The following is a 23,363-nucleotide window of genomic DNA, read 5'->3' as shown; positions in this document are numbered from 1 at the left end:
AAACACACACACAGAAACACACACAGAAACACACACACAGAAACACACACACAGAAACACACACAGAAACACACACACAGAAACACACACACAGAAACACACACAGAAACACACACAGAAACACACACACAGAAACACACACACAGAAACACACACACATACACACACACACAGAAACACACACAGAAACACACACACAGAAACACACACACAGAAACACACACACAGAAACACACACAGAAACACACACACAGAAACACACACACAGAAACACACACACAGAAACACACACAGAAACACACACACAGAAACACACACACAGAAACACACACAGAAACACACACACAGAAACACACACACATACACACACACACAGAAACACACACACAGAAACACACACACAGAAACACACACACAGAAACACACACACAGAAACACACACAGAAACACACACACAGAAACACACACAGAAACACACACACAGAAACACACACAGAAACACACACACAGAAACACACACAGAAACACACACACAGAAACACACACAGAAACACACACACAGAAACACACACACATACACACACACACAGAAACACACACAGAAACACACACAGAAACACACACACAGAAACACACACAGAAACACACACACAGAAACACACACAGAAACACACACACAGAAACACACACACAGAAACACACACACAGAAACACACACACAGAAACACACACAGAAACACACACACAGAAACACACACACAGAAACACACACACAGAAACACACACAGAAACACACACACAGAAACACACACACAGAAACACACACAGAAACACACACACAGAAACACATACACAGAAACACACACAGAAACACACACACAGAAACACACACACAGAAACACACACAGAAACACACACACAGAAACACACACACAGAAACACACACAGAAACACACACACAGAAACACACACACATACACACACACACAGAAACACACACACAGAAACACACACACAGAAACACACACACAGAAACACACACACAGAAACACACACAGAAACACACACACAGAAACACACACACAGAAACACACACACAGAAACACACACACAGAAACACACACAGAAACACACACACAGAAACACACACACAGAAACACACACACAGAAACACACACACAGAAACACACACAGAAACACACACACAGAAACACACACACATACACACACACAGAAACACACACAGAAACACACACACAGAAACACACACACATACACACACACACAGAAACACACACAGAAACACACACACAGAAACACACACAGAAACACACACACAGAAACACACACAGAAACACACACACAGAAACACACACACATACACACACACAGAAACACACACAGAAACACACACACAGAAACACACACACAGAAACACACACACAGAAACACACACACAGAAACACACACAGAAACACACACACAGAAACACACACACAGAAACACACACACAGAAACACACACAGAAACACACACAGAAACACACACACAGAAACACACACACAGAAACACACACACATACACACACACAGAAACACACACACATACACACACAAACAGAAACACACACACAGAAACACACACAGAAACACACACAGAAACACACACACAGAAACACACACACAGAAACACACACACATACACACACACAGAAACACACACACATACACACACACACAGAAACACACACAGAAACACACACACAGAAACACACACACAGAAACACACACAGAAACACACACAGAAACACACACACAGAAACACACACACAGAAACACACACACAGAAACACACACAGAAACACACACACAGAAACACACACAGAAACACACACACAGAAACACACACACAGAAACACACACACAGAAACACACACACAGAAACACACACACAGAAACACACACAGAAACACACACACAGAAACACACACAGAAACACACACAGAAACACACACACAGAAACACACACAGAAACACACACACAGAAACACACACAGAAACACACACACAGAAACACACACACAGAAACACACACAGAAACACACACAGAAACACACACACAGAAACACACACAGAAACACACACACAGAAACACACACACAGAAACACACACACAGAAACACACACAGAAACACACACACAGAAACACACACACAGAAACACACACACAGAAACACACACACAGAAACACACACAGAAACACACACAGAAACACACACACAGAAACACACACAGAAACACACACACAGAAACACACACAGAAACACACACACAGAAACACACACAGAAACACACACACAGAAACACACACACAGAAACACACACAGAAACACACACAGAAACACACACACAGAAACACACACAGAAACACACACACAGAAACACACACACAGAAACACACACACAGAAACACACACAGAAACACACACAGAAACACACACACAGAAACACACACAGAAACACACACACAGAAACACACACACAGAAACACACACACAGAAACACACACAGAAACAGAAACACACACACAGAAACACACACAGAAACACACACACACAAACACACACAGAAACACACACAGAAACACACACACAGAAACACACACAGAAACACACACACAGAAACACACACACAGAAACACACACAGAAACACACACAGAAACACACACACAGAAACACACACACAGAAACACACACACAGAAACACACACACAGAAACACACACAGAAACACACACACAGAAACACACACACAGAAACACACACACAGAAACACACACAGAAACACACACACAGAAACACACACAGAAACACACACACAGAAACACACACACAGAAACACACACACAGAAACACACACAGAAACACACACAGAAACACACACACAGAAACACACACAGAAACACACACAGAAACACACACACAGAAACACACACAGAAACACACACAGAAACACACACACAGAAACACACACAGAAACACACACAGAAACACACACACAGAAACACACACAGAAACACACACACAGAAACACACACACAGAAACACACACAGAAACACACACAGAAACACACACACAGAAACACACACACAGAAACACACACACAGAAACACACACACAGAAACACACACAGAAACACACACAGAAACACACACACAGAAACACACACAGAAACACACACAGAAACACACACACAGAAACACACACAGAAACACACACAGAAACACACACACAGAAACACACACAGAAACACACACAGAAACACACACACAGAAACACACACAGAAACACACACACAGAAACACACACACAGAAACACACACACAGAAACACACACACAGAAACACACACAGAAACACACACACAGAAACACACACACAGAAACACACACACAGAAACACACACACAGAAACACACACAGAAACACACACACAGAAACACACACAGAAACACACACAGAAACACACACACAGAAACACACACAGAAACACACACACAGAAACACACACAGAAACACACACACAGAAACACACACACAGAAACACACACAGAAACACACACAGAAACACACACACAGAAACACACACACAGAAACACACACAGAAACACACACAGAAACACACACACAGAAACACACACAGAAACACACACACAGAAACACACACACAGAAACACACACACAGAAACACACACAGAAACACACACACAGAAACACACACACAGAAACACACACACAGAAACACACACAGAAACACACACAGAAACACACACACAGAAACACACACAGAAACACACACACAGAAACACACACACAGAAACACACACACAGAAACACACACAGAAACACACACAGAAACACACACACAGAAACACACACAGAAACACACACAGAAACACACACACAGAAACACACACAGAAACACACACAGAAACACACACACAGAAACACACACAGAAACACACACACAGAAACACACACACAGAAACACACACAGAAACACACACAGAAACACACACAGAAACACACACACAGAAACACACACAGAAACACACACACAGAAACACACACAGAAACACACACACAGAAACACACACAGAAACACACACACAGAAACACACACAGAAACACACACACAGAAACACACACACAGAAACACACACACAGAAACACACACACAGAAACACACACAGAAACACACACACAGAAACACACACAGAAACACACACACAGAAACACACACAGAAACACACACACAGAAACACACACAGAAACACACACACAGAAACACACACAGAAACACACACACAGAAACACACACACAGAAACACACACACAGAAACACACACACAGAAACACACACAGAAACACACACAGAAACACACACACAGAAACACACACAGAAACACACACACAGAAACACACACACAGAAACACACACACAGAAACACACACAGAAACACACACACAGAAACACACACACAGAAACACACACACAGAAACACACACAGAAACACACACAGAAACACACACACAGAAACACACACAGAAACACACACACAGAAACACACACACAGAAACACACACACAGAAACACACACAGAAACACACACAGAAACACACACACAGAAACACACACAGAAACACACACAGAAACACACACACAGAAACACACACAGAAACACACACAGAAACACACACACAGAAACACACACAGAAACACACACAGAAACACACACACAGAAACACACACAGAAACACACACACAGAAACACACACACAGAAACACACACACAGAAACACACACAGAAACACACACACAGAAACACACACACAGAAACACACACAGAAACACACACACAGAAACACATACACAGAAACACACACAGAAACACACACACAGAAACACACACACAGAAACACACACAGAAACACACACACAGAAACACACACACAGAAACACACACAGAAACACACACACAGAAACACACACACATACACACACACACAGAAACACACACACAGAAACACACACACAGAAACACACACACAGAAACACACACACAGAAACACACACAGAAACACACACAGAAACACACACACAGAAACACACACAGAAACACACACAGAAACACACACACAGAAACACACACAGAAACACACACAGAAACACACACACAGAAACACACACAGAAACACACACAGAAACACACACACAGAAACACACACAGAAACACACACACAGAAACACACACACAGAAACACACACACAGAAACACACACACAGAAACACACACAGAAACACACACACAGAAACACACACACAGAAACACACACACAGAAACACACACACAGAAACACACACAGAAACACACACACAGAAACACACGCAGAAACACACACACAGAAACACACACACAGAAACACACACAGAAACACACACAGAAACACACACACAGAAACACACACACAGAAACACACACACAGAAACACACACACAGAAACACACACAGAAACACACACACAGAAACACACACATACACACACACACAGAAACACACACAGAAACACACACAGAAACACACACACAGAAACACACACACAGAAACACACACACAGAAACACACACAGAAACACACACAGAAACACACACACAGAAACACACACAGAAACACACACAGAAACACACACACAGAAACACACACAGAAACACACACACAGAAACACACACACAGAAACACACACACAGAAACACACACAGAAACACACACACAGAAACACACACATACACACACACACAGAAACACACACAGAAACACACACACAGAAACACACACACAGAAACACACACACAGAAACACACACACAGAAACACACACAGAAACACACACACAGAAACACACACACAGAAACACACACAGAAACACACACAGAAACACACACACAGAAACACACACACAGAAACACACACAGAAACACACACACAGAAACACACACACAGAAACACACACAGAAACACACACACAGAAACACACACACAGAAACACACACAGAAACACACACAGAAACACACACACAGAAACACACACACAGAAACACACACACAGAAACACACACACAGAAACACACACACAGAAACACACACAGAAACACACACACAGAAACACACACACAGAAACACACACAGAAACACACACAGAAACACACACACAGAAACACACACAGAAACACACACACAGAAACACACACAGAAACACACACACAGAAACACACACACAGAAACACACACACAGAAACACACACACAGAAACACACACAGAAACACACACAGAAACACACACACAGAAACACACACACAGAAACACACACACAGAAACACACACAGAAACACACACAGAAACACACACACAGAAACACACACAGAAACACACACAGAAACACACACACAGAAACACACACAGAAACACACACACAGAAACACACACACAGAAACACACACACAGAAACACACACAGAAACACACACACAGAAACACACACATACACACACACACAGAAACACACACAGAAACACACACACAGAAACACACACACAGAAACACACACACAGAAACACACACACAGAAACACACACAGAAACACACACACAGAAACACACACACAGAAACACACACAGAAACACACACAGAAACACACACACAGAAACACACACACAGAAACACACACAGAAACACACACACAGAAACACACACACAGAAACACACACAGAAACACACACACAGAAACACACACACAGAAACACACACAGAAACACACACAGAAACACACACACAGAAACACACACACAGAAACACACACACAGAAACACACACACAGAAACACACACACAGAAACACACACAGAAACACACACACAGAAACACACACACAGAAACACACACAGAAACACACACAGAAACACACACACAGAAACACACACAGAAACACACACACAGAAACACACACAGAAACACACACACAGAAACACACACACAGAAACACACACACAGAAACACACACACAGAAACACACACAGAAACACACACACAGAAACACACACACAGAAACACACACACAGAAACACACACAGAAACACACACACAGAAACACACACACAGAAACACACACAGAAACACACACACAGAAACACACACACAGAAACACACACAGAAACACACACACAGAAACACACACACAGAAACACACACAGAAACACACACAGAAACACACACACAGAAACACACACACAGAAACACACACACATACACACACACACAGAAACACACACAGAAACACACACACAGAAACACACACACAGAAACACACACACAGAAACACACACAGAAACACACACACAGAAACACACACACAGAAACACACACACAGAAACACACACAGAAACACACACACAGAAACACACACACAGAAACACACACAGAAACACACACACAGAAACACACACACATACACACACACACAGAAACACACACACAGAAACACACACACAGAAACACACACACAGAAACACACACACAGAAACACACACAGAAACACACACACAGAAACACACACAGAAACACACACACAGAAACACACACAGAAACACACACACAGAAACACACACAGAAACACACACACAGAAACACACACAGAAACACACACACAGAAACACACACACATACACACACACACAGAAACACACACAGAAACACACACAGAAACACACACACAGAAACACACACAGAAACACACACACAGAAACACACACAGAAACACACACACAGAAACACACACACAGAAACACACACACAGAAACACACACACAGAAACACACACAGAAACACACACACAGAAACACACACACAGAAACACACACACAGAAACACACACAGAAACACACACACAGAAACACACACACAGAAACACACACAGAAACACACACACAGAAACACATACACAGAAACACACACAGAAACACACACACAGAAACACACACACAGAAACACACACAGAAACACACACACAGAAACACACACACAGAAACACACACAGAAACACACACACAGAAACACACACACATACACACACACACAGAAACACACACACAGAAACACACACACAGAAACACACACACAGAAACACACACACAGAAACACACACAGAAACACACACACAGAAACACACACACAGAAACACACACACAGAAACACACACACAGAAACACACACAGAAACACACACACAGAAACACACACACAGAAACACACACACAGAAACACACACACAGAAACACACACAGAAACACACACACAGAAACACACACACATACACACACACAGAAACACACACAGAAACACACACACAGAAACACACACACATACACACACACACAGAAACACACACAGAAACACACACACAGAAACACACACAGAAACACACACACAGAAACACACACAGAAACACACACACAGAAACACACACACATACACACACACAGAAACACACACAGAAACACACACACAGAAACACACACACAGAAACACACACACAGAAACACACACACAGAAACACACACAGAAACACACACACAGAAACACACACACAGAAACACACACACAGAAACACACACAGAAACACACACAGAAACACACACACAGAAACACACACACAGAAACACACACACATACACACACACAGAAACACACACACATACACACACAAACAGAAACACACACACAGAAACACACACAGAAACACACACAGAAACACACACACAGAAACACACACACAGAAACACACACACATACACACACACAGAAACACACACACATACACACACACACAGAAACACACACAGAAACACACACACAGAAACACACACACAGAAACACACACAGAAACACACACAGAAACACACACACAGAAACACACACACAGAAACACACACACAGAAACACACACAGAAACACACACACAGAAACACACACAGAAACACACACACAGAAACACACACACAGAAACACACACACAGAAACACACACACAGAAACACACACACAGAAACACACACAGAAACACACACACAGAAACACACACAGAAACACACACAGAAACACACACACAGAAACACACACAGAAACACACACACAGAAACACACACAGAAACACACACACAGAAACACACACACAGAAACACACACAGAAACACACACAGAAACACACACACAGAAACACACACAGAAACACACACACAGAAACACACACACAGAAACACACACACAGAAACACACACAGAAACACACACACAGAAACACACACACAGAAACACACACACAGAAACACACACACAGAAACACACACAGAAACACACACAGAAACACACACACAGAAACACACACAGAAACACACACACAGAAACACACACAGAAACACACACACAGAAACACACACAGAAACACACACACAGAAACACACACACAGAAACACACACAGAAACACACACAGAAACACACACACAGAAACACACACAGAAACACACACACAGAAACACACACACAGAAACACACACACAGAAACACACACAGAAACACACACAGAAACACACACACAGAAACACACACAGAAACACACACACAGAAACACACACACAGAAACACACACACAGAAACACACACAGAAACAGAAACACACACACAGAAACACACACAGAAACACACACACACAAACACACACAGAAACACACACAGAAACACACACACAGAAACACACACAGAAACACACACACAGAAACACACACACAGAAACACACACAGAAACACACACAGAAACACACACACAGAAACACACACACAGAAACACACACACAGAAACACACACACAGAAACACACACAGAAACACACACACAGAAACACACACACAGAAACACACACACAGAAACACACACAGAAACACACACACAGAAACACACACAGAAACACACACACAGAAACACACACACAGAAACACACACACAGAAACACACACAGAAACACACACAGAAACACACACACAGAAACACACACAGAAACACACACAGAAACACACACACAGAAACACACACAGAAACACACACAGAAACACACACACAGAAACACACACAGAAACACACACAGAAACACACACACAGAAACACACACAGAAACACACACACAGAAACACACACACAGAAACACACACACAGAAACACACACAGAAACACACACACAGAAACACACACACAGAAACACACACACAGAAACACACACACAGAAACACACACAGAAACACACACAGAAACACACACACAGAAACACACACAGAAACACACACAGAAACACACACACAGAAACACACACAGAAACACACACAGAAACACACACACAGAAACACACACAGAAACACACACAGAAACACACACACAGAAACACACACAGAAACACACACACAGAAACACACACACAGAAACACACACACAGAAACACACACACAGAAACACACACAGAAACACACACACAGAAACACACACACAGAAACACACACACAGAAACACACACACAGAAACACACACAGAAACACACACACAGAAACACACACAGAAACACACACAGAAACACACACACAGAAACACACACAGAAACACACACACAGAAACACACACAGAAACACACACACAGAAACACACACACAGAAACACACACAGAAACACACACAGAAACACACACACAGAAACACACACAGAAACACACACACAGAAACACACACACAGAAACACACACACAGAAACACACACACAGAAACACACACACAGAAACACACACACAGAAACACACACAGAAACACACACACAGAAACACACACACAGAAACACACACAGAAACACACACACAGAAACACACACACAGAAACACACACAGAAACACACACACAGAAACACACACACAGAAACACACACACAGAAACACACACACAGAAACACACACACAGAAACACACACAGAAACACACACACAGAAACACACGCAGAAACACACACACAGAAACACACACACAGAAACACACACAGAAACACACACAGAAACACACACACAGAAACACACACAGAAACACACACAGAAACACACACACAGAAACACACACAGAAACACACACACAGAAACACACACACAGAAACACACACACAGAAACACACACACAGAAACACACACAGAAACACACACACAGAAACACACACATACACACACACACAGAAACACACACAGAAACACACACAGAAACACACACACAGAAACACACACACAGAAACACACACACAGAAACACACACAGAAACACACACAGAAACACACACACAGAAACACACACAGAAACACACACAGAAACACACACACAGAAACACACACAAGAAACACACACACAGAAACACACACACAGAAACACACACACAGAAACACACACAGAAACACACACACAGAAACACACACATACACACACACACAGAAACACACACAGAAACACACACACAGAAACACACACACAGAAACACACACACAGAAACACACACACACAGAAACACACACAGAAACACACACACAGAAACACACACACAGAAACACACACAGAAACACACACAGAAACACACACACAGAAACACACACACAGAAACACACACAGAAACACACACACAGAAACACACACATACACACACACACAGAAACACACACACAGAAACACACACAGAAACACACACACAGAAACACACACAGAAACACACACACAGAAACACACACAGAAACACACACACAGAAACACACACACAGAAACACACACAGAAACACACACAGAAACACACACACAGAAACACACACAGAAACACACACACAGAAACACACACACAGAAACACACACAGAAACACACACAGAAACACACACACAGAAACACACACAGAAACACACACACAGAAACACACACACAGAAACACACACACAGAAACACACACAGAAACAGAAACACACACACAGAAACACACACAGAAACACACACACACAAACACACACAGAAACACACACAGAAACACACACACAGAAACACACACAGAAACACACACAGAAACACACACACAGAAACACACACACAGAAACACACACAGAAACACACACAGAAACACACACACAGAAACACACACACAGAAACACACACACAGAAACACACACACAGAAACACACACAGAAACACACACACAGAAACACACACACAGAAACACACACACAGAAACACACACAGAAACACACACACAGAAACACACACAGAAACACACACACAGAAACACACACACAGAAACACACACACAGAAACACACACAGAAACACACACAGAAACACACACACAGAAACACACACAGAAACACACACAGAAACACACACACAGAAACACACACAGAAACACACACAGAAACACACACACAGAAACACACACAGAAACACACACAGAAACACACACACAGAAACACACACAGAAACACACACACAGAAACACACACACAGAAACACACACAGAAACACACACAGAAACACACACACAGAAACACACACACAGAAACACACACACAGAAACACACACACAGAAACACACACAGAAACACACACAGAAACACACACACAGAAACACACACAGAAACACACACAGAAACACACACACAGAAACACACACAGAAACACACACAGAAACACACACACAGAAACACACACAGAAACACACACAGAAACACACACACAGAAACACACACAGAAACACACACACAGAAACACACACACAGAAACACACACACAGAAACACACACACAGAAACACACACAGAAACACACACACAGAAACACACACACAGAAACACACACACAGAAACACACACACAGAAACACACACAGAAACACACACACAGAAACACACACAGAAACACACACAGAAACACACACACAGAAACACACACAGAAACACACACACAGAAACACACACAGAAACACACACACAGAAACACACACACAGAAACACACACAGAAACACACACAGAAACACACACACAGAAACACACACAGAAACACACACACAGAAACACACACACAGAAACACACACACAGAAACACACACACAGAAACACACACACAGAAACACACACACAGAAACACACACAGAAACACACACACAGAAACACACACACAGAAACACACACAGAAACACACACACAGAAACACACACACAGAAACACACACAGAAACACACACACAGAAACACACACACAGAAACACACACACAGAAACACACACACAGAAACACACACACAGAAACACACACAGAAACACACACACAGAAACACACGCAGAAACACACACACAGAAACACACACACAGAAACACACACAGAAACACACACAGAAACACACACACAGAAACACACACAGAAACACACACAGAAACACACACACAGAAACACACACAGAAACACACACACAGAAACACACACACAGAAACACACACACAGAAACACACACACAGAAACACACACAGAAACACACACACAGAAACACACACATACACACACACACAGAAACACACACAGAAACACACACAGAAACACACACACAGAAACACACACACAGAAACACACACACAGAAACACACACAGAAACACACACAGAAACACACACACAGAAACACACACAGAAACACACACAGAAACACACACACAGAAACACACACAGAAACACACACACAGAAACACACACACAGAAACACACACACAGAAACACACACAGAAACACACACACAGAAACACACACATACACACACACACAGAAACACACACAGAAACACACACACAGAAACACACACACAGAAACACACACACAGAAACACACACACAGAAACACACACAGAAACACACACACAGAAACACACACACAGAAACACACACAGAAACACACACAGAAACACACACACAGAAACACACACACAGAAACACACACAGAAACACACACACAGAAACACACACACAGAAACACACACAGAAACACACACACAGAAACACACACACAGAAACACACACAGAAACACACACAGAAACACACACACAGAAACACACACACAGAAACACACACACAGAAACACACACACAGAAACACACACACAGAAACACACACAGAAACACACACACAGAAACACACACACAGAAACACACACAGAAACACACACAGAAACACACACACAGAAACACACACAGAAACACACACACAGAAACACACACAGAAACACACACAGAAACACACACACAGAAACACACACACAGAAACACACACACAGAAACACACACACAGAAACACACACAGAAACACACACAGAAACACACACACAGAAACACACACACAGAAACACACACACAGAAACACACACAGAAACACACACAGAAACACACACACAGAAACACACACAGAAACACACACAGAAACACACACACAGAAACACACACAGAAACACACACACAGAAACACACACACAGAAACACACACACAGAAACACACACAGAAACACACACACAGAAACACACACATACACACACACACAGAAACACACACAGAAACACACACACAGAAACACACACACAGAAACACACACACAGAAACACACACACAGAAACACACACAGAAACACACACACAGAAACACACACACAGAAACACACACAGAAACACACACAGAAACACACACACAGAAACACACACACAGAAACACACACAGAAACACACACACAGAAACACACACACAGAAACACACACAGAAACACACACACAGAAACACACACACAGAAACACACACAGAAACACACACAGAAACACACACACAGAAACACACACACAGAAACACACACACAGAAACACACACACAGAAACACACACAGAAACACACACACAGAAACACACACACAGAAACACACACAGAAACACACACAGAAACACACACACAGAAACACACACAGAAACACACACACAGAAACACACACAGAAACACACACACAGAAACACACACACAGAAACACACACACAGAAACACACACACAGAAACACACACAGAAACACACACACAGAAACACACACACAGAAACACACACACAGAAACACACACAGAAACACACACACAGAAACACACACACAGAAACACACACAGAAACACACACACAGAAACACACACACAGAAACACACACAGAAACACACACACAGAAACACACACACAGAAACACACACAGAAACACACACAGAAACACACACACAGAAACACACACACAGAAACACACACACATACACACACACACAGAAACACACACAGAAACACACACACAGAAACACACACACAGAAACACACACACAGAAACACACACAGAAACACACACACAGAAACACACACACAGAAACACACACACAGAAACACACACAGAAACACACACACAGAAACACACACACAGAAACACACACAGAAACACACACACAGAAACACACACACATACACACACACACAGAAACACACACACAGAAACACACACACAGAAACACACACACAGAAACACACACACAGAAACACACACAGAAACACACACACAGAAACACACACAGAAACACACACACAGAAACACACACAGAAACACACACACAGAAACACACACAGAAACACACACACAGAAACACACACAGAAACACACACACAGAAACACACACACATACACACACACACAGAAACACACACAGAAACACACACAGAAACACACACACAGAAACACACACAGAAACACACACACAGAAACACACACAGAAACACACACACAGAAACACACACACAGAAACACACACACAGAAACACACACACAGAAACACACACAGAAACACACACACAGAAACACACACACAGAAACACACACACAGAAACACACACAGAAACACACACACAGAAACACACACACAGAAACACACACAGAAACACACACACAGAAACACATACACAGAAACACACACAGAAACACACACACAGAAACACACACACAGAAACACACACAGAAACACACACACAGAAACACACACACAGAAACACACACAGAAACACACACACAGAAACACACACACATACACACACACACAGAAACACACACACAGAAACACACACACAGAAACACACACACAGAAACACACACAGAAACACACACACAGAAACACACACACAGAAACACACACACAGAAACACACACAGAAACACACACAGAAACACACACACAGAAACACACACACAGAAACACACACACATACACACACACAGAAACACACACAGAAACACACACACAGAAACACACAAACAGAAACACACACACAGAAACACACACAGAAACACACACAGAAACACACACACAGAAACACACACACAGAAACACACACACAGAAACACACACTGACATCACGCCTTCATGAAGTTAAAATGTCTAAAGTTCCATTTGTGCCATAAAAACGTCGACATGTTTCTGCATGTCGACGTTATAAAACATTTGTTTGTGATCAACTCTGAATTTCACGGGAAGATTCACAAAATCTAAAACAGTAATTTGTCATTGAGTTGTTTTTTTTTTTTAAACCTGTAAATTTATTTGAACTTTGAAAGAATCGTAATTTTTAGTTCGAAGTCGTTTTAAAGTCAACAAATCTGTAAATTTCACAGTTTAATTCACGTCAATGTTAGAAAAGTTCTCACACATGTTGCACTTTAATAACGTTTTATTATGATGTTAAAGTTACGTTCAGTCTGCAGTTTTTCCTTCTTCTGTTATTGTCATTAAATATAAAACAGATTCAACCAAAACACACGCAAGAACTTGTACTCATTTTTACTGGAAATTTAGAAATGCAATTTATTTTATTTAACAATCAACGAATCTCTGATGATTCAAATGTGAGAAAGTCTCAGAAATTCACAGATTTTTATCACCACAGAAATGTAACTTTAGTTTTAACAATCAGGACTCTTGTTGTGTTTGAACCTCATGCGCGTCGATGAGTTTCTGCTGCCACCTGCTGGTCGCCTGCAGCAGCTGCACGCTTACAAACTGTCCTCAAATCACGTGATTAACAGTTTCTGCTGGAAATGATTTAAACTTCAGTTCACTGAAAATCAAAGATCTGATCAACCTTAAAAAGCAGCTCCTAAAAAACATAAAAAATAATCTAGTTTCGTGTGAATTAATTTAAATAAAGTTTTAAACAGTCGACTCTATGACTCTTTTTATTTCTTGTTTTTGATTTAGTCTTATAGAACTGGAGTGGGTTTACCTGTCTTTACTACAGGTTTATTTTTGTCTTCCATGTCTGATTACATTTTTCTAATAAAAAATGATTAAGTTATCTTTTTTATTTTTTGTTATAATTTATAAATTTTTCCTTCTTCACACCTCCAATTCCACCAATTTGAGACTCGAGCTGAGTGAACACGTCATCAATAATAAATCCTCAGGCTGTTGTTTGTGGCTGTAATGAACACTGCAGCCTGCAGGGGGCGCCATCTGACTGACTTTAATGAGATGAGCAGCAGGAGTTCTTAAAACTTTATTATGCCTGCACAATCTGGTCATACAGAAGGTTAACATATCAAACAGCTCCACTTTAATCACTCATCCACTTTGATGCAGATCAAATGTTTCTGTAATATCTGTTGGTTTCAACATTCACTAATAAACAGGATGTTTCACTTCACTTCCTTCTGTGGTAAAAAATATCTAACTCGTGACATCAGTTTGTTTTTTCTCTGAAAAATGAATTCAGGTAAAAGACGAACGTCGCCATCAGCTGCTCAACAATAAGACCATTTTCTGTCAAAGAAAATAACGAGAGGAGAAAAAAAACCGTCTGAGAATAAATAAAAAGAAAGTATTTGTTAAAGTCACAGCAGTTTGTCCCGAACCGCCGACACCACTGCAGCTTTCTGGGGGAACGTCGTCCCAGGTTCGACCCGAAGGAGGAAACTTCAACCCACGAAGTCCTGAAGCTGTGGAGGAACTTCAGTGAAGTCAGATGAGTGTGAAGGAAGTGAGACAGAAGAAAGAGTGAACCGTCGCCCAGACCAGGAGGTCAAAGGTCACCGTGGAGACGCCGCAGAGGACGGACGTAAGGTCGTGAGGAGGCGGTGTGTCCTACGGGACGGTGACGTGGAAGGGGCTGCCGGGGACGTTGTCGTCGCCCCACTTGACGATGAGGATGTAGGCGCCCTGCTCTTTGACCGTGTACGTCACGTTGTACATGCGGCCGCCCGTGTGTTTGACGTACACCTCCTCGCACGGCGTCTTCGGCCCGTGGACGCCCACCATCAGCATGTTGGTGCCTGCGGAGCCGGAAGAAGAAATGTCGGTGGAACGAACGTCCCGAGAGACCAACTCGTCTCGGAAGGCTTTTTTTCTCACCTGCTTTGCTGCAGTCGACGGTGAACGTGTTCTTCTGGCCAACGAAGGCCTTCGACAGGCCGGCGCCCCGCGAGATCACTTTACTGGCGTCAGAGGAGAACTTGGGCAACGAGGCAAAGGCCCCGCCCACCGCCGACGACTTGGTGACGGTTTCCACGAGGACGGACGACGTCTCGTGGAGACTGTGTCCGCCGGAGAGACGAGGTCCTGGAAAAAAGATTCACAGAGACATCGGTTAGGTTTCTCTAAAAGTATGTGGACATCCGTCGTCCTCAGTGGGAGGAATTAACGGGATTTATTATCTGCAGGTGAACTAAACTTCTGTGAGGTCACAGTGACCTTCGACCTCCAAGTTCCAAACAGTCCATTCTAGAGTCCAAGTGAACATTTGTACCAAATTTGCAGGAATTATTTGAAGTTTGACTGGACTGCTGCTGTTGGACTTTTATCCTGAAGGACATTCATTTCCCCTGATGCATGGTGCAGGGCGTTGTCATGACGCCCAAAACTAATGTGGTCACATCAGTAGTTCGCTCTGATTCAAGTTTTCATAAACAAGTTTGGAATTCGATAATCAGATTTTTAGTTTCAGAAAGTTCAGGTCAGGTCCTTGAAACTTGATGAGTCGTCAGTTTAAACTGGTTTTAAAAGCAGATCTGTTTGTTTTTTCTCTTTTGTTGAAATCTTTGATCTCATTTGATGTTTTTCAGTTCATGATGTCGCTGCATTGTTTTCTGTGACATCAGTTTGAATGGTGACTGAGGAGAGACCCACTGAACCGAAAGACTGTTGGACTCCAGCAGGAGGATCTGCTTCTCCCTGACCGGGTCGTGGCTCGGCCCGTTCTGGTCCCGGTCCAACAGCCGGTGCCAGACGTTCCTGTGTAGTACTCCGGGCTAAATTAAGTCACATATTTTCCGTCGGTCAGACTGTTAACTCTCCATCAAATAGGAGGCCGGATTTATCTGGTTGGTATTTATTGCTCAGCTGCAGCGGGTTTATTCCTGGTTCTGACTCTTCTGCCACTGAAGGTAACAGAACCAGGAACCTGCAGGTCCACCGACCCACCTGAGACTTTGGCCTTGAAGGGGCTGCCCACGATGTGCTGGGGTCCTCCGTACTTGATGGAGATCAGGTAGCTCCCGGGAGCCATCGGTGTGTAGGACACCTGGTATCCTTCAGGACACTCCTGGCAGTCCATCTTCACTTTGGATGGGCCGTCGATGGTCACCGACAGAGCGCCGGAACCGGCGTTACACGTGTTCACGATGAAGTCCGATGCCACGCCTGAACAAGGAAACACCAACACCCGTTAGAGTCCGCTTCATTAATGCCTTTTAAAAGAAGGAGTTTCTTTATTGTTAATGTGTACCGGTGGTTCCTCCCTCCAGACCCGGTCCGAAGGCCGACACCATCCCCGGATCTCCGACCTGGCCCGGTTCCCCCACTCGGATCTTGAAGGGGCTGCCGGGGACGTGGCTGCCATTGAAACGAACATCTATCGAATGAACACCGTTCTCCCGCGGGACGAATCGGATCGCATGTTGATCTGCAGGAACACGTAGAGTCATAACAATTATTACTATATATATATATATATATATATATATATATATATATATATATATATATATACTCCATATACATATACTCCATATATGTATATATTCCATATATATATATATACACTCCATATACATGTACTCCATATACTCCATATATATATATATATATATATATATACTCCATATAGATACATATACTCCAGGAAATCTAAAAAATTAACGCAATTTTAAACAAGCTCTGCAGATTTTGTAATTTTACAGGAATTCATTTTCAATTTCAAGGAAAAAATTATTTTCCTCAATCTGCAATTTTTTCTAATTAACTAGTTTCTTGCTTTCCGTTTTAAGATCAATAATCAGGACGTTGTTTTGTTTGTGGTTATTGTCATCGTTCAGTTTCAGTTTTAGTTTCAGGGCGTTAAAATGGATTCAGATCATCTTGATAAACATCCACGTCAAGCTGTGTGTCGTCTGCATATCGGTGAATAACAGTCGTATTAATAAATGCTGACGTGTCCTGGAAACATGAGATTCTTAAAACCAGAGGACCCAGACTGGAGCCTGGTGGTTCTCCAGAACCTTCCTCCTCTCTTACCGCCGTCCAGCTCGGTGATGTAACACTCCTCCATGGCTCCAGACGGCGTGTGGATCTTGGCATCGATCACACCTCGAGCTCCGTTCAGCTGCACGGCGAAGGACGCCTCCTGACCCACCTTCAGACCCATCTCCTGATGACGAGGATATTTATACAGTTCAAGTTCATCAGAAGACAGATGAAATATAAAAAGACGCCCAGGATACAGAGCTGCAGTTAAAACAGGAAACTGAGACGTAAATACAGAAATAGAAGTGTCAGTGGTTCAGAAATAAACCTTTAATCCAGTCGAGGACGCGTCAGAAGGTTTAATGAGGACAGACTTCATGTATTCTGAAAGCTCAGCTGACCGTAGAATCAGAATCAGACTCAACGTGGATTCAGAGGTTTTCTGACCTGCAGGCTAGTGATGGTGAGGCGGCGAGCGTCGTCCGACAGCGTGGCGATCGGCACGATGAAGGGCGAGTCGGGGATGTGATCGTCGTTGAACTTAATGGAAACCTCATAATCACCTGAATATTATGGGACATTTTATATTAGTGTTGAATCACTGACGTCTGCTGCAGCTCTTCATCGCTGTGGTGTTCCTCAGGGATCCACTCTGGGCCCACTGTCGCTTCTAACATATGTGTTTCTAACACGTGTTTCTAACATGTGTTTTTAACATACATGTTTTTAAACATACGTGTTTCTAACACGTTTCTAACGTGTTTCTAACGTACATGTTTTTAACATGGGTGTTTCTAACACGTGTTTTTAACGTGTTTCTAACATCTGTGTTTCTAACATACATTTTTAACATACATGTTTTTAACATACGTGTTTTTAACATATGTGTTTCTAACACATTTCTGACATATGTTTGTAACATACGTGTTTCTAACATACCTGTTTCTAACATGTGTTTCTAACATACATGTTTCTAACATACCTGTTTCTAACATACATGTTTCTAACACGTTTCTAACACGTTTCTAACATACATTTCTAACATACCTGTTTCTAACATACATGTTTCTAACATACATGTTTCTAACATACGTTTCTAACATACATGTTTCTAATATACGTTTCTAACATACAGTGCATCCGGAAAGTATTCACAGCGCTTCACTTTTTACACATTTTGTTATGTTACAGCTTTATTCCAAAATGGATTAAATTAATTTTTTTCCTCAAAATTCTACACGCAATACCCCATAATGACAAAGTGAAAATAGTTTGTTTAAAATTTTTGCAAACCTATTAAAAATAAAGAACGAAAATATAACACGTACATAAGTATTCAGTCTTTGCTCAATACTTTGTTGAAGCACCTTTGGCAGAAATTACAGCCTCAAGTCTTTTTGAGTATGATGCTATAAGCTTGGCTCCTATTCTTGGGCAGTTTCTCCCGTTCTTCTTTGCAGGACCTCTCAAGCTCCATCAGGTTGGATGGGGAGCGTCGGTGCTCAGACATCTTCAGATCTCTCCAGAGATGTTCAATCAGGTTCAAGTCTGGGCTCTGCCTGGGACACTCAAAGACATTCACAGAGTTGTCCCGAAGACACTCCTTTGTTATCTTGGCTGTGTGCTTCGGGTCGTTGTCCTGTTGGAAGATGAACCTTCGCCCCAGTCTGAGGTCCAGAGCGCTCTGGAGAAGGTTTTCATCAAGGATGTCTCTGTACATCACTGCATTCATCTTTCCCTCCATCCTGACTAGTCTCCCAGTTCCTGCTGCTGAAAAACATCCCCACAGCATGATGCTGCCACCACCATGCTTCACCGCAGAGATGGTATTGGCCAGGTGATGAGCAGGTTCTTGGTCACCTCCCTGACTAAGGCCCTTCTCCCCCGATCGCTCAGTTTGGCCGGGCGGCCGACTCTAGGAAGAGTCCTGGTGGTTCAAACTTCTTCCATTTACGGATGATGGAGGCCACTGTGCTCATTGGGACCTTCAATGCTGCAGACATTTTTCTGTACCCTTCCCCAGATCTGTGCCTCGATACAATCCTGTCTCGGAGGTCTACAGATGATTCTTTGGACTTCATGTCTTGGTTTGTGCTCTGACATGTCAACTGTGGGACCTTATATAGACGTGTGTGTCTTTCCAAATCATGTCTAATCAACTGAATTTACCAGGTGGACTCCAATCAAGTTGTAGAAACATCTCAAGGATGATCAGTGGAAACAGGAAGCACCTGAGCTCAATTTTGAGTGTAATGGCAAAGGCTGTGAATACTTATGTACATGTGACTTCTTCGTTTTTATTTTTAATAGATTTGCAAAAATTTCAATTTTTTTTTTTTATTTCACTTTGTCATTATGGGATATTGTGTGTAGAATTTGTAGGGAAAAAATGAATTTAATCCATTTTGTAATAAGGCTGTAATATAACAAAATGTGGAAAAAGTGAAGCACTTTCCGGATGCACTGTACATGTTTCTAACATACGTTTCTAACATACCTGTTTCTAACATACGTGTTTCTAACACGTGTTTCTAACATACATGTTTCTAACATACATGTTTCTAATGTGTTTTTAAACAAATTTTAACAATTTAATCCATTTTTACAAGAAACTTCTCTTCCTATAACATCATATCACTTTAAATATAAAAATTGTATATCATTAAAATGAACT

General features: G+C 42.2%; 1 protein-coding gene across 1 annotated transcript in view; it reads right to left on the bottom strand.

Annotated features, from left to right (window-relative positions):
• Positions 1-16,886: 16,886 nt before the first annotated feature.
• LOC138195798 (filamin-C-like) overlaps positions 16,887-23,363 on the bottom strand; it is a 43,371-nt gene continuing 36,894 nt past the window's right edge. Inside the window, 6 exon segments of the mRNA XM_069145481.1 lie at positions 16,887-18,501; positions 18,581-18,787; positions 19,649-19,867; positions 19,953-20,129; positions 20,741-20,873; positions 21,137-21,252. Of these exon segments, the coding sequence (XP_069001582.1) occupies positions 18,314-18,501; positions 18,581-18,787; positions 19,649-19,867; positions 19,953-20,129; positions 20,741-20,873; positions 21,137-21,252 (1,040 nt within the window). The 3' untranslated portion in view covers positions 16,887-18,313.

This window comes from Embiotoca jacksoni, unplaced genomic scaffold (assembly GCF_022577435.1).
Source record: "Embiotoca jacksoni isolate LCO1_2020_lvr unplaced genomic scaffold, fEmbJac1.0.p SCAF_125, whole genome shotgun sequence".
In the NCBI taxonomy this organism is placed as follows: Eukaryota; Metazoa; Chordata; class Actinopteri; family Embiotocidae; genus Embiotoca; species Embiotoca jacksoni.
This window is presented reverse-complemented; position numbering and strand designations above follow the sequence as displayed.